This window comes from Balaenoptera borealis (genome assembly GCF_965194805.1).
Source record: "Balaenoptera borealis genome assembly, chromosome: X".
Classification (NCBI taxonomy): domain Eukaryota; kingdom Metazoa; phylum Chordata; class Mammalia; order Artiodactyla; family Balaenopteridae; genus Balaenoptera; species Balaenoptera borealis.
The window spans coordinates 21,693,009-21,706,246 of record NC_138881.1 but is presented as its reverse complement, the minus strand read 5'-3'; the positions used below and the strand labels follow the sequence as shown (position 1 = coordinate 21,706,246).

Sequence of the window (13,238 nt, the reverse complement as noted above, 5' to 3'; positions counted from 1 at the left end):
AAATACAACTGGCCGATTGCCACATAAAATACTTGACCTCACTAATAATGAAAGAAACGCGCATAAAAACAATAATAAGCTATTAGGTTTTGTTCATCAAGCTAACAATATTTAACAAGATTGAAAATACCCAGTGTTATCGATGGTATTTGTGGGTGTATAAAGAGGAACGATCTTTTTAAAGGGCATTTTGTCAATATAAAGTTTAATCTGTATGTACCTTTCAATGGAACAATTCCAATCTCAAGTCAATAGTTCATAAAAATTATATGAGTATTCAAAAATATATATAAAATAATATGCTGGGCTTCCCTGGTGGCGCAGTGGTTGAGAATCTGCCAGCCAATGCAGGGGACACGGGTTCGAGCCCTGGTCTGGGAAGATCCCACATGCCACAGAGCAACTGGGCCCGTGAGCCACAATTACTGAGCCTGCGCGTCTGGAGCCTGTGCTCCGGCAACAAGAGAGGCTGCGACAGTGAGAGGCCCGCGCACCGCGATGAAGAGTGGCCCCCGCTTGCCACAACTAGAGAAAGCCCTCGCACAGAAACGAAGACTCAACACAGCCAAAAATAAATAAATAAATAAATAAATAAACCCAAAGTTTAAAAAAAAAAAAAAGGAAGGAAAGCAAAAATTATCTAGACCACAATCTCTTACTATAATACAAGAAAATAGAAACTACAAAAGATAGCCCCCACCCCCCAAAACCTTATTAAAAAAATAATAATAATATGCCATTTCAGTATCCATATAGCACACAGAATCAGCTAACTTCTATTTAGCATCTGCAGTGTATCACTATGCTGCAGATACTTTTATTATTCCTGCCTTTCGGGTGAGGAAACTGAGTCCTGAGAGGTTAGTTAGGTCGTCTAAGGCCACACAGCCAGAAAGCAGAAGGAATGGGATCCAAGCCAGGTCTCCCTGATTCCAGAGCCTAAGTTCTTCCGCACTGCACATTCTCCCCCAGACATCCTCAAAAACCTTCCGAAGCTTGGCAGATATGCACTGACTCAGGATGACCTTTCTTCTCATTTATCCTTGACATCTTACTGGTAGTTTAAGCCACTCAGAAGGGCAAGAGCTAGAACTGCTGGGTTGAGGGAGGAATATTACCCAGCCTGGAGTTAGAAGAACTAGATTCAAGTATGTAGCTATTGAAGTAAATGAGTTTTGAGGGGGAAAAAAGCTATAATATGTAATGCTGGCAAGGTTGTAGTGAAACTGATACATTCGTATATTGCTAGTTGTGGAGTAAATTGGTTCAACTAGTTAGAGAAATTTTGGGCAACGTTTCAAAACAGACATTAAAATGTTCACACTCTTTGATCAGTAATCCCATTCTTAGAAATTAAAGGAAATAATGCAAAAGGATAGTTAAGCGCACAGAGGGTTTCATTATAATGTTATTTGTAAAAACAACAACAATTAAAATAACAAATGTCCAATATGGGGAAATGATGAAACAACAGATTCAGGCTTTGTATTTGACAAGAACCACAGCTGTTCACCTTTTTTCTCTGAGTCCTTTGGCTCTTCAAGCCCCGATCCTCACACAGCCCCGGGTGCTTGTGTTAAATAAAACAACAACAATCAGCAAGGCACGCAGAGGTCTGCACAGCCAGAATGGAGTCAGCCCAGTGTTTTCTTCACATCAAACAAACCGAGAACGCGCTCCACCTGCCCTCTTTTAGCTCTGCATAAGTCTCCACTCTTTAGCACATTTGCTGTTTACGGTTGCAACTCCCTCACAGTTTTCTCGTCATTTCCAAAATGTTTTCTTCCCTGAAGTTGTGCATAAGCTTATGGCATTCAGGACGCCCGCCAGGACTCTGAGAGGCGCCGGGGCCAAATCACAACTTTGCTAACTGTGAAGGCTCGCCAAGAGATGACCTATAACTATAAGAAATACATCAAATGGTGATTATGTTTATTGACGTCAAGCTGCATTTTTTTTTACAATGAGCTGTGTTCCAAGAGAGCCAGCATTCTTTCCTGGCCAATGCCCAGCTCTGCAAGCTGCTTACAAACTACATGCACAGAGTAGAACTGGTTCTGGAAGTTTTGTCCGAAGGGCCCACGAGAAGCTGTTTGAAAACACTGAACACTGAGGGGAGGCTGCCAGTTTTGAGGATGGTGTGAGGTAGAACAGTCATCATCATGAGTGAAAAATTATGGGATGGAAACAATACACCAAATGCTTTAGAGAGTTAAAATGTTCCCTGCCTGATGGCCGCGTGTTCCATGAAATTATTTTCTTTGTGTGCTTATGGCAATTTTTAAATTGTCCTTCATTATAAATTGTGTTTACAATATAGGTGACCTCCTTTTCCTACATTTTCTAATACTGCCAGGAAGTGATGATCTAGGTGTCTGAATCTGGTATACATCTTTTTCTTGGATACTCCCTTTTTTTTCTCCACTCTATCTTTAAGATTTTTCAAAGCTACCTGCTTTTCTACAAAAACTCTTTTTATAGAAGGTAGCTGAGAGTAGAGAAGGGGTGTGATTCACAAGTCCCCAAGTGTTGTCTCCTGCCTGCCCCAGCAAGCTGTGTGACTGTGGACAGGTCAGTTCACCCCTCTCTGACCCTCAAGTTACTCATCTGTAAAATGGGCAATATTCACAGAGGTAAGGGCTGCTGACTTGAGTCTGACCGCCAGGGTTCACATCCTGGCTCCAGCTCTGTGACCTTGGACAAACTCTTCCCTCCGGTGCCTGGAGTGACCAACCATCCTACTTTGCCCAGGAATGAAGGATCTGCAGGGCTTTCAGTGTGAAAACAGGGACCAGCTGGTCACTCTTTCTGTACCTAAATTTCCTCAGCTGTAAGAGAGGGATTATAATAGAACCACCCTCCTAGGGCTGTCGTTAGGATTAATCAATCACTGTGAAAAGCACTTAGGACAATGTCTGGCACGTGTCGGCTGTTATTCTCAGGACTGTCTTCTCCATCCCCCTCATTTACTACTTCACCATCTCCCTTTCTCCTCTCTTCTATTTAATAGCTGAAAGTCTTAAATATGATCATATTTAGTTCTAAACCCGACGTGCTATGAAAGCCTTTGTTTCACTTACCACTACAGACAATACCAATGATGCCTTCAAAATGTTGTTAAGCAGTTTAATATAGCTCTCATTGGAATGTCACAATTTTCAAAGCTATAGTTCAATCTCCCTTTAGTGTAATGCAATAAAAAGGTTACTCTAATGTCGTTTCCTTTATGTAAATAACACCAAAATGCTTCAACCCAAAAGCTGGAGAAGAAAGGAGGAGGGTGAGGAGAAACAGGCAAGGGTTGGTCCATAATGGGCAGCATTTCCTGGGCCAGTTTCCCTTCCTGTCTTTGATGAAACATTTCCAGATGAGATCTTTCTGCGTTCTTTGCAGCGGGAGCCAATCCTGAAGATGGGATGCTTTGGAAGGTGGGGGGAAGTTGTGGGAGAGGTGCCTGTAAACAAACAAACGCAGATGAACCCTCCAAAAACAAGGCCCATCTGGAGAGGAAAACAGCGACTCAACGTGTACCCAAAGCAAGCGGGACCTCGCAGAGACATGAGAGTCTTTGAACAACTCTCTCCTCTCCCTTTTCCCTCCCCACCCTGTGAAGCCTAAAACCTAAGTGGGCCATGTTTCTGGAGAGGATAAAGGGAAGAGGATGAAAGAAAGGTCTGGCATCTTCTTTGATGATCAGACCCTTTTGCAGTTGGCAAAGAGTAAAAAGCCCTTTCTGGGCATTTTTGCCTGGGGCCCCAGAATTCAAATCAGCTGATCTTTGTTTACAATTCCCAGTGTGGGGTACATACCACCCCACCCCCAAAGCCAGGCCTGTAACAGAAAGCAAGCAACAAGAGCGAGCTGGCCTGGAATTGATTCTCCAGTGTGGAAATTGTCAACAACCGCATTTTCTATTTGTACTATTTAAAAGATAGTGTTGGTGGTCTCTTCGTTTCTCAGAAAAGGGAAATTTTACACCTGTTAGATTATAGACTTGGAGCTATTTATTAGGGAGAACATACAGTGACAGATAACGCCAACTCTCCATTATCCATGAAAAGAAATAAGTAAAAATCACTCCTGGGTCTAAATTTTACTTGAACTGTGGGTTTCAATCTCCTTTCCTTCCAGCCTTTGTGGGATTCTCTGAGCAAAGTACATTGGTTTTAATTTCTTCTGAGTCCCTTGCAAACCTTAGGCTGGGCGAGTAAGAAACAGTGAAATGGCCCCCAACGGTAGTAAAGCGGGGATTGAGGAAAGAGAATGAGGCCGGGATCAAAAAGGGGTGAGGGAGGGGACAGGGATGAGCGCCCACCCCCACGAGAACGAGAAACCAATCGCCATTTCCCCAGTAAAATACCTTCTACACTCCCACAGTCACAGTGCAATTCTCGGGTTCAGGAAAGATGTCCTAAGCTGCTCCTGGGTGCCAGGAACTGTGCTAAGAGCCGCAAAGTCTGACGTGCGGGAAGGAATGTGAAGTTCAGAGGCACGCAACACAACATGTCAGGCGGGTGTGAGAAACCCACGATTTCCCACTCAAAGAAATCTCTTTGGGATCTTCTCATTTAATCCCCCAAGGAAAACTGCCTCGGCTGACTTTCGGTGCATTTGCATCTGAGCAGACTGATGAGCTCTCGTTCTGCCACTTTTTCTGCCTCGACTCTCGGCGTCGGTCCTTTTCCAGGGGGTATAGGTGACTCTGCGCCCCTCCCCGCCGGCCACCTCCCCGCCGCGCCCTCTCGCGGACGTCCGGGTCCGGCCACTCCTCCCGGAGCTTCGGCGCCCTCGGGGGTCAGCGGGGGCGCGGTCTTGGCTCTGCTCCCCCGGCGCCCGAGTCCCGGGAGGTGACCCGACGACGTGGGGCGTCCACGTGGCCACCGCAGGGCCCCCGGCAGCTACCCCAGCCCCGGGTGGGAGCGCCTCCTTCCCGACGGGGAAACCCAGGCCGCCGAGGCCAAGCGAACCCAGCGGACGCCCTGCCCGCCCGCCGGGTAGACCCGGGCACGTCGGTGCCCGCGGCCCTGCCTCAGCCGCCCCAAGAGGCCCCTGGGCCGCGAGGGTCCCCGTTCTCCTCCATCGTCGCCCTCCTCTCGGCTCGGGAGCCTCCCCCCTTCCCCCAAAGACGCTGAGTGGCCTCGAAACGGACTCCGGGTGGGTTGGAAAGTCGGGGGGCAGAAGGGGGGGCCTCTGGAGAGAGGACGGAACTGCCCCAGATTTGGAGGAGACGCCTGTCAGAGCGTGGAATGTAAGCCCTTCTGCGCAGTTATTTTTATTCCGGGGGCCTTTCTTCCTCCTCCTCCTCCTCTATTTTTTCCCCTTCTGTTCAGCTATTTGTGTTTTCTGATCGGGTAAGTGATTTGCGGCAGGAAATTAGATATCTTTATTCCAGAGGCACTGTGGTTCTAATGGTATCTATTCCAGAACCACCAGCTATGTCTTAGTTGCGGGCTTTTTTTTCTTTCTTTTTCCTTGCAGGTTACTTTGCGATGAAGAGAACAGAGCGCTGTTCAGCCTGGGCATCTTCCCTCCTCCCTTCAACACAATGCAACTCTTAATTAAACACGGGACACCCACGCCTCCCTTCCCACAGACCCCTTCTGTCTGCTCCCCTCAACTCTGAAATACCAGCCTTTCATGGGCAGGGAAAGCCTCGTGTTGAACTTCCCAATTAGCGAGACACATCGCAAAATAAGAGATTCTAAAAGAGCTATCACTCCTATTTTTGGCCTCTTCCTTTCTAGGCCTTACCTACTACGCGTTTTGGTGACCTTAGTATGACTTGAAAATCCTGCAGGGCTGAGGACATGAGACTGCAGACACACAGGTCTTAAGAAGCACGATTTGTGTTTTTGTGACTGATGAGCTAGGATTAACACACTTATTGCAAAAGAAATAAGTTATGGATCGATTTGAACCGGGAATTGTTCATCTTTGTAAAAGCTTCATCAGTAACATTTTTTTTTTACCAGAGGTTCTAAGACCTTCAAGAAAAGTCATCCTTTCCAGGTAGAACAGTCAAAGAGGGTGGACAAGAACCTTGCTTTCTCTTTTCTCCATTTCTGGCCACACCAAGAGGGAGGAGATGATTTGTGAGGAGTGGAGAGTGCTGGACTCTGGGCTTCGACGATTTTCTGATGCAAAGATTCAGATGCCTGGGGGAGATGCAGGGCGGTGGCCCGATTCCCGGGGAGTCACAAAGTAGGCAGCCGTCAAGTGAGAGATGGGGGACCCTAGAGTCGCAGGTGGAGGAATCACAGAAAGGGAAGGTGGGGGATCATCAAGTCAAAAAAGGGAGAATCCTAGAATCCGAAGGTGGGGTATTCTAGAGTCAGAAGGTGGGGAGGGCGGGTATCACAGAGCCAGAATGTAGGAGTGCTGCAGAGACCGATTTCAAATGAAAGAAATATCAGAGTAGCTACCTTCAGATGACCCCTCCCTAGGGACTGAGGGCGCAGGCGGCCAGGCCTCCACGAACACCCCACAGACAGCGGATTCAGCCTTCCGGCTGGTGGTGCAGCCTCTGCACGCTTGCCTTAGCGCCACCCCCAATTATTCCACTTCTCGGGCCAGTGTTTCCTGAGGTTCGCCAGCAAGAATCCACCCAGCAATTATCTCCCCTCTCGCGCTCATGGGGGGACATTAACCACGAACGCGCTGGAGAAGAAAGGTACAGATGGGTCTTTTATTGCACACTTGGAAATGTTTCCAAGGCTTTTGTTTTCTTCCCCCATTCATTCCTGCCGGATCACGGGGATCTGCCAACTTCAGTCCTCAGAGGCTGCGGCGGGAGGGCCCGGTCCGCCCCGAGCCCCCGCTAGGGGGCGCGCTCTGGCCGTGGCGCCGAGCCGAGCGCGCCAGGGGGGCTCGGCTGCGAGGACGCCGACAGCCGGGATCTGCGGGGCCTCGGAACCGACGCCGGCGTCGGGTCCCTGCCTGCTCGCGACCCGAGCTCCTACCCGTGCCCCCACCACGTCCCGGGGCGCCGGGAGCAGCAGCTACAGAGTAACGGCTGCACGGGGGACGCCTCGACCCTGGACGCACCCGGGGGCCCGCCGTCCGGCGATGGAGAGAGGAAACCAGGTGGTGATGATTACAGGGAGCCAAGACGTTTCCCTCTCCGCTCTGGAAACCTGGGGGGTGGGTTAGGCAGGACATGGGGGGCTCCGGCCAAGGGACTCGGGGTGACAGCCCAACCACTTGCTTCTCGCCCGTGGGAGGGGACCGCCCCCCGAGGGCAGACGTGAGGCTGTGGCCGTCTCGCCTGGCTCTGTGCTTGGAGCCAGGCTTGAAAATGCCTCGGTGGACCGCCTGGGTGGATGATTGGAAGTGGCGGGGGTGGGGGTGGGGCTGTTTTCTGTCTAGTTCTCGCTCCCCCGACCCGTTTCCCCTGGCTGCTGACGGGCAACCGAAAGTGGCGAAGTTCGAAAATAAGGGCAGTTGTCCTAACACAGTAATCACACCCACACGTCCATACCTTGAGGGCTCGGCCTTGGTCCTCGGGACGCTTCCCAAAGCACTGCTTCCCAACAAACCTCTCCCAGCCGAGCCCTGATGGTGGAACCCCCGGCTCGGGCGGACAACACAGCGAAGAGGGAAGGATGAGCAAACGCCAAGGAGCCTTCCCTGGAAATTCAAGTCCTCAGTCCCTTTGGACCTTTCCACAGGCTGCTCCTTTGTAAACACATCAACAAACAAACACCGGTCCACAGACAGATCCCAGCAGCCGTGGGGAGAACTGAGGCAGGGGTAGGGAGTGGCGGGCAAGCAGCGGGCCGAGAAGGCGAGGGGCAAGTGCTAGGCAAGCGGATTATGACACATTTCCTCCTATCTTCAGACTTCCAGGAGGAGAGACCTCGATTTGTGCATAAAATGCATACCCTGAAGTGGATAAGACTCTGAAAGCAGCTTTTGAGGAGGTTAACCTTGACTGGTTAGAGTTGGGGGCGGGGGTGGGGGTGGGGGGAGGCGAATATTTCTGTTTGTGCCCTCCGGCTCTTCCCAGCACCGGCTGTCAATCCCGACGCTTGTTATCCTCACAAGGCTTCAGTTTGTTTGCCTGATCTCAGCAAGGTTTTCTTCCACAAGTAGAACTATAATTGCTATAATTCTACTGTATCATTTGGATCATTGCAGTATTGTTGTTTTCGCTCCCTCTTTCTCTCCTCCTAACACTGCAATAACGCGCTCCAGTGTTAAATTAGCAGGTTGCGGAAGACCATAAATGAATGAAAGTTTGTTTTTTTAAAAAAAAGAAATTAAATAAATAAAACAGCAAAATGACTTGGCAGAGGGGATATCACATCACAGAGAATCCTCGAGTGTAATCAGGACTTATTGTCTTCCCTTCCAATGGTTTCCAAATTGGTCACCAGACTCCAATGAAGTTTATTTCTATTGTTTAAATATATGTTTTGAAGAGGTTGAGCATAATTTAAGGGGACCTGAGCCGTCTGGTGTGGCTGGAAGCCCATTACAGCTTTATTTATCTATGTGTATATTGCACAATAAATTAAAACATCTCAAATGAAAAGTGTGCAAGGTTAACTCTCCTCCAAACATTTTTTTCCCCTGGATAATAACATCTAACTGCCACCCCCTTATCCCGCATTTCTTGCAAATATAATTTTGAAACTACAATGTAGAATTAGCTCTCACCACAGAAAAGAAAGGGGTTTCTTCCATTCGCCTCTTCTAGGTAATTATTATTTCCAGTCCTGGGGACAAGCCTCATTTTTCACCATAAACAACAGTTCTGAACACTTCAGACCCTCACTTCTGGCCATAATTGTCATTTTTATCTTAGTGATTGATTTTAAAAGCAGATGAACTGCAAACCATTGTTTTCCAGGCAGCCCAGGAAAAGAAAACCAACAGTTACAGACCCCAAAGATTAGAGGAGCCAGGAGTTGTAACAAAGTACAATCGCGAATAATATTATTACTAAAATGAAATTGCTTTTGATTAGTGGGTAAAAGAAAGTGGAAAAAGTGAGGTGAAAAGAAAGTGAAGTGTCATCTTACTGACAGAGTAGACATTACATTGGCTAAGCTAAAAGTTCTTTTATACATAGTCCTATAGCCCAATCCTGAAAAGTCTACCTACTCAACAAATCAATTAAATTCTTCTTAGATATTAGAGGCATCATTTTGTTTTCTAAAATAACATGTAGGACAACACACATATATCTTAAACCCATCTTCTGATTAGACACTGTGGAGATGCCAGCAGATTGTCTCCCCGTGGGTATGTTAGAAAAGTTTTGTTTTGTTTTGTTTTTTAATCTTTCAGGAATAGCAAGAGCCAATTGTAGATTTTGAAGTTGGGTATTGAATTGTGACAAAGATCATTTCAGGGCTGCTGGGTGTAAATGGAGCTGGGTCGGGCCCTTCTCCCCGAAGTGAATGGATGTGCCTTCCCAATAGCGTCCTCACTTGGGAAGATTGATTAGAAAATACCAAAAATAAACAAGATAAAATAACAAAGCTAGTGTTTTCACCAGGTTTCCCAAAGAAAGACATTATATTCCATTAATAGAATTAGATTTAATTCCAGGGGTCATTAAGTCAGAATCAGAAATTCTATGTTAACCTCCCCTTTGGCAGTGGATGATTAAAATTAGAATACACCCCAGCAAAAAGTCCGACTTCTTTTTAAAAAAAGGAGAACAGCTGCAGAAGGGGGAGGAGGGGGACGGAAGCTAAGAAATCTTCCACCGAGAGACTTGAAACCCCGTTAGGCTCTCAGAAATGATTTGTGCGTTTGTGTCTCTTTCTTTCACATGATCTTCTTTGGACTAATTTTCAGCCCACTCCCTGCGTGTGCGGGAGTGTGACTCTGAAGTCACGGAGCCACCTGCAGCCGGGTCTTGTGGATTTCCGACGCGGGGCCCGCTGAGGAGGGAAAAGTGCCCCTGTGTCTCCCAGTGACCAGCCGCAAGGACGCCCGTGAGGCTCCGCGGCTGGAGGCTCGCTCGGAGGAGACCGACGGGGCTGCCCGCCTCTCGGCTGCGTCGAGACCCGAAAGCGGAGAGTGGGCTTTCCGGGCCGGGGAGGGAAGGAGGAGGGAATCAGCGCGCAGAATGTTAGTTTAAAGCTGAACAGGACAGTATACTAACACAGAACTATGCGTGAGGATGGAGAAGGAAGAATGCGGGAAAGATAGGAGAAGATCCCAGGGGCCTTGGAACAGCAGAGAGTGCTTAAAAGAAAATCAATGTCAGACAGAGCTCGGGTTCTCCTTCGCCCCCCCACTCCCATCATCCAAGTGTAGGAAAAACTGGTGAGACTCAGACTAAAAGCCAGAGACAGGCAGACAGACAGACAGACACACACACACAGAGCGCTCCTTGTCCTCTAGCCTTTAATAGTAGTAGTATCCGCATTAGTATTAACGTTATTAACGTGCCTGTTCCTAACCCTTCATCCCCTCCAGTTGTGTCTTGAATGCTCCTGCCAAGCCAGCCCGATCTGTCTGCCACCCACCCACCAACATCCAAGAGTTAGGCAGATGTTTATGGCCGGAAAAAAAAATCCCAGTTATGCCTCCTTGTATTTTTAAATACTGACTGTAAGTGATTCAAGTATAATCCTTTGTAAAACGCTTTTCTCTTTGACACATTGAAGGGGTTGAGAGAGGAAAACCCGGCGTGGATTCCCCCTCCCCGGCCCCTCTCCCGCCCACCACGCTCGCCCCCACCCTGACAGCGTCGGGGCCCCTGGCTGTCCCTTGGGCCCTGCACCCAGGAAAGGAGGGCGTCCGTTCTAGCCCCTCGCCTGGGCTCGGCCCAACTTCAGTCGGAGTTGAGTCTCGGTTCTCAGCGCTGGACGCGCAGGAAGCTGTTTGGGAAGAAACGCGCTCTCCCTCAGGCTCGCTCTCTCGCCTTTGCCAGGGGGAGTTCAGAATTTTAGGCGTTGAGATTTGGTTGAAGCCGAACCTGGGTCCCTCCCACCCTGGAGCGCTCAGGGCTCCCGGCAGGTTCCGCTCCCTGCGCGTGATCTGAGAGTGTCCAGCCTCGGGGTGACGGCCTAACTAACAGAGGCTAACTTGTGGGGAGGAGAGGGAAGCGAGTCCGGGGAGAAGGGGGAGACTCCAGGACTTGTCCCCAGCTGCCCGTCCTCGCAGCCGACACTCGCCTGTCCCTTTCTGCCCTGTAGGTGCTCTAGGGAAGGCCGCGCGCCTTTGGCAGAGCTTTGTCTTTAAGGGGACTTTTTCCAGAGTTGAAGACGGAGATGAGAGCGGTTGAGGGACGCTACCAGCAAGAGAGCAACCGCCGGGCTCAAGGTGAAGACTAACAGCTCAAGGCGTTGGGCCGCAAGAGAAAACTGAACGCCCCAACTGCAGATGTTTGCTTGCGTCCGTCACCTCGGAGGCCCGTCCGGCCTAAAGAGGACGGCGGCTGAGGGCCACTGAGGTCAAGGCGCTGTCCTGGGAGCGCAACACTGGCTTTGAAAAGGGCCAAGTCGGTCTGAACGCGAGCCGAGCTTCAAGGCCTTGTCTCCAAGGGAGTGAGGTCCTCGGGTTGGTGGAAGGGGCGCACGTCGCCCGAGTGGCACCCACATGCCTGACATCCGAATAAGCTAGAGCTTCGGGCTAGCCCTAAAGGGTTAAAGGAGGAGCTCCAGGAAAGTTGTTAGTTAGAAAGTTGTTAGTTAAAAACAAAAAATAAAAATAAAATTGGCTCGGGTGCGTACCTGCTGTCCCCCCTCCACCGCCGGCCTTCCTGGAATCCAGTCCGGGTTTTGCGCGGAGCCCACAGCCCGGCGCAGGCCTCTGGCGAGAACCAATCAGAGGGCGCCTCTCAGCACGTGGAGGAGAGAGACTCCAGAGCTCCGCGCCCGCAGCTCACTACACTTGTTACAGCTTGTCCTGAGCGCGGAGAGGGCGAGCTCCGGCCACGGGCAGGGCGGGAGCCAGCAGCCAGCGACCGAGCGAGGCAGAGAGGCACAGAGATCGCAACAGTATCCATTATAACCAGCCATCTAACCCCACCCCCCCAACACACACCCATCCATCCCACCCGCCCCGATAGGCAGCCAGCGGCCCGCTTCTCTGCGCCCTGGGAAAAAACCCCAGCCATGAGCAATCAGTACCAGGAGGAGGGCTGCTCCGAGAGGCCCGAGTGCAAAAGTAAATCTCCAACTTTGCTCTCCTCTTACTGCATCGACAGCATCCTGGGCCGGAGGAGCCCGTGCAAAATGCGGCTGCTGGGAGCCGCGCAGAGCTTGCCTGCCCCGCTGGCCAGCCGCACCGACCAGGAAAAGGCCGTTCAAGGTAAGGCTGTGCTTGCCGGGCACCTGAAAAGGGTGCTGGGCACTGGTTTGGATGTGTGATGTTCCGGGGCCAGGGGCCTGCGGTTGTCCAACTGGAGACGGAGGAAAGAGAGGGAACAACTCTGAGGCCTGGTGCCTCAAAGAGCGGTAAACATCTCGCCAGGGGATGTCTCTCCCTCCCCCTCTGCCTCCAGAGAAAGCAGAGACCGAGCTTCGCTTCAGGGGCCCTTAGGTTCTCGGTATCCGTCCTTAGGTCGTTCAAATGCCCCCTTTGGTGGCCTTGGGGGTGCTCTGAAGAGGGGCAACAGGCCAGAAACAGCAGGTGCCGGGTGGACTCTTGTAACAGCAACTTAGTGAAGACAAGAACCCCAAAAGCTGTGAATGGGGACTCCAGGCCGAGTGAGCCTTGGCCTTTCCTCTTTGGAAGATTTCTTTATATGTGGTGGTGTGCTTTTTTCTTCTTTTTAAAATTGTAGATTACTTGTGACCTTTTAAACCCAAGCTTTGCAGAAAACATCTCCCTGGGATTCCCCAAATGCTCCTTATTGTATTTGAAGTGTATGAAATGTACAGCTTCTGGGTGTTGTTTTTTTCTCTGCTATGCTATTTTTTTTAAACAGTTGAGATGTTTAAAAGCTCTTATTTTTTTCTAAAATTAAAAATTTCAGAACAACTGTCGTTTTGCCCCGAACCTGTTACACTCAAGTTTCGCTTTGAGCTGGCTTGCAGAGGTGTCGCAGGGAAAGAATTGTTGATTTCTTTTAAAATCCGTAAACCAGCGGTCCAGCCGCAGCGCCACTTGGAAGACGGGAGCGGACAGCGGAGAAGGGGGCGTTTAAAATAAAACTGACTTTTTCCTTTTCTTTTTTTAGCCTGCAGTGGCACCTGTGCCAGGCGCTTCCTCGAGGGGAAGGAGCGGCCTGTGCCTATTGCACCCCCTTCGTCCCCCACCCTGGCCTTTCTGAA

General features: G+C 49.8%; 1 protein-coding gene and 1 pseudogene across 3 annotated transcripts in view; both read left to right on the top strand.

The window, feature by feature from the left end:
• LOC309619930 (small ribosomal subunit protein eS1 pseudogene) overlaps window positions 1–13,238 on the top strand; it is a 350,663-nt pseudogene that overhangs the window by 278,126 nt on the left and 59,299 nt on the right. The window lies entirely within an intron of this gene.
• ARX (aristaless related homeobox) overlaps window positions 11,277–13,238 on the top strand; it is a 63,845-nt gene continuing 61,883 nt past the window's right edge. For both annotated transcript variants that reach the window (XM_082375727.1, XM_082375726.1), the window contains exon 1: window positions 11,277–12,273. In XM_082375727.1, coding sequence (XP_082231853.1) covers window positions 12,078–12,273 — 196 coding nt within the window. In that variant the 5' untranslated portion in view covers window positions 11,277–12,077. The remainder of the gene's footprint in view (window positions 12,274–13,238) is intronic.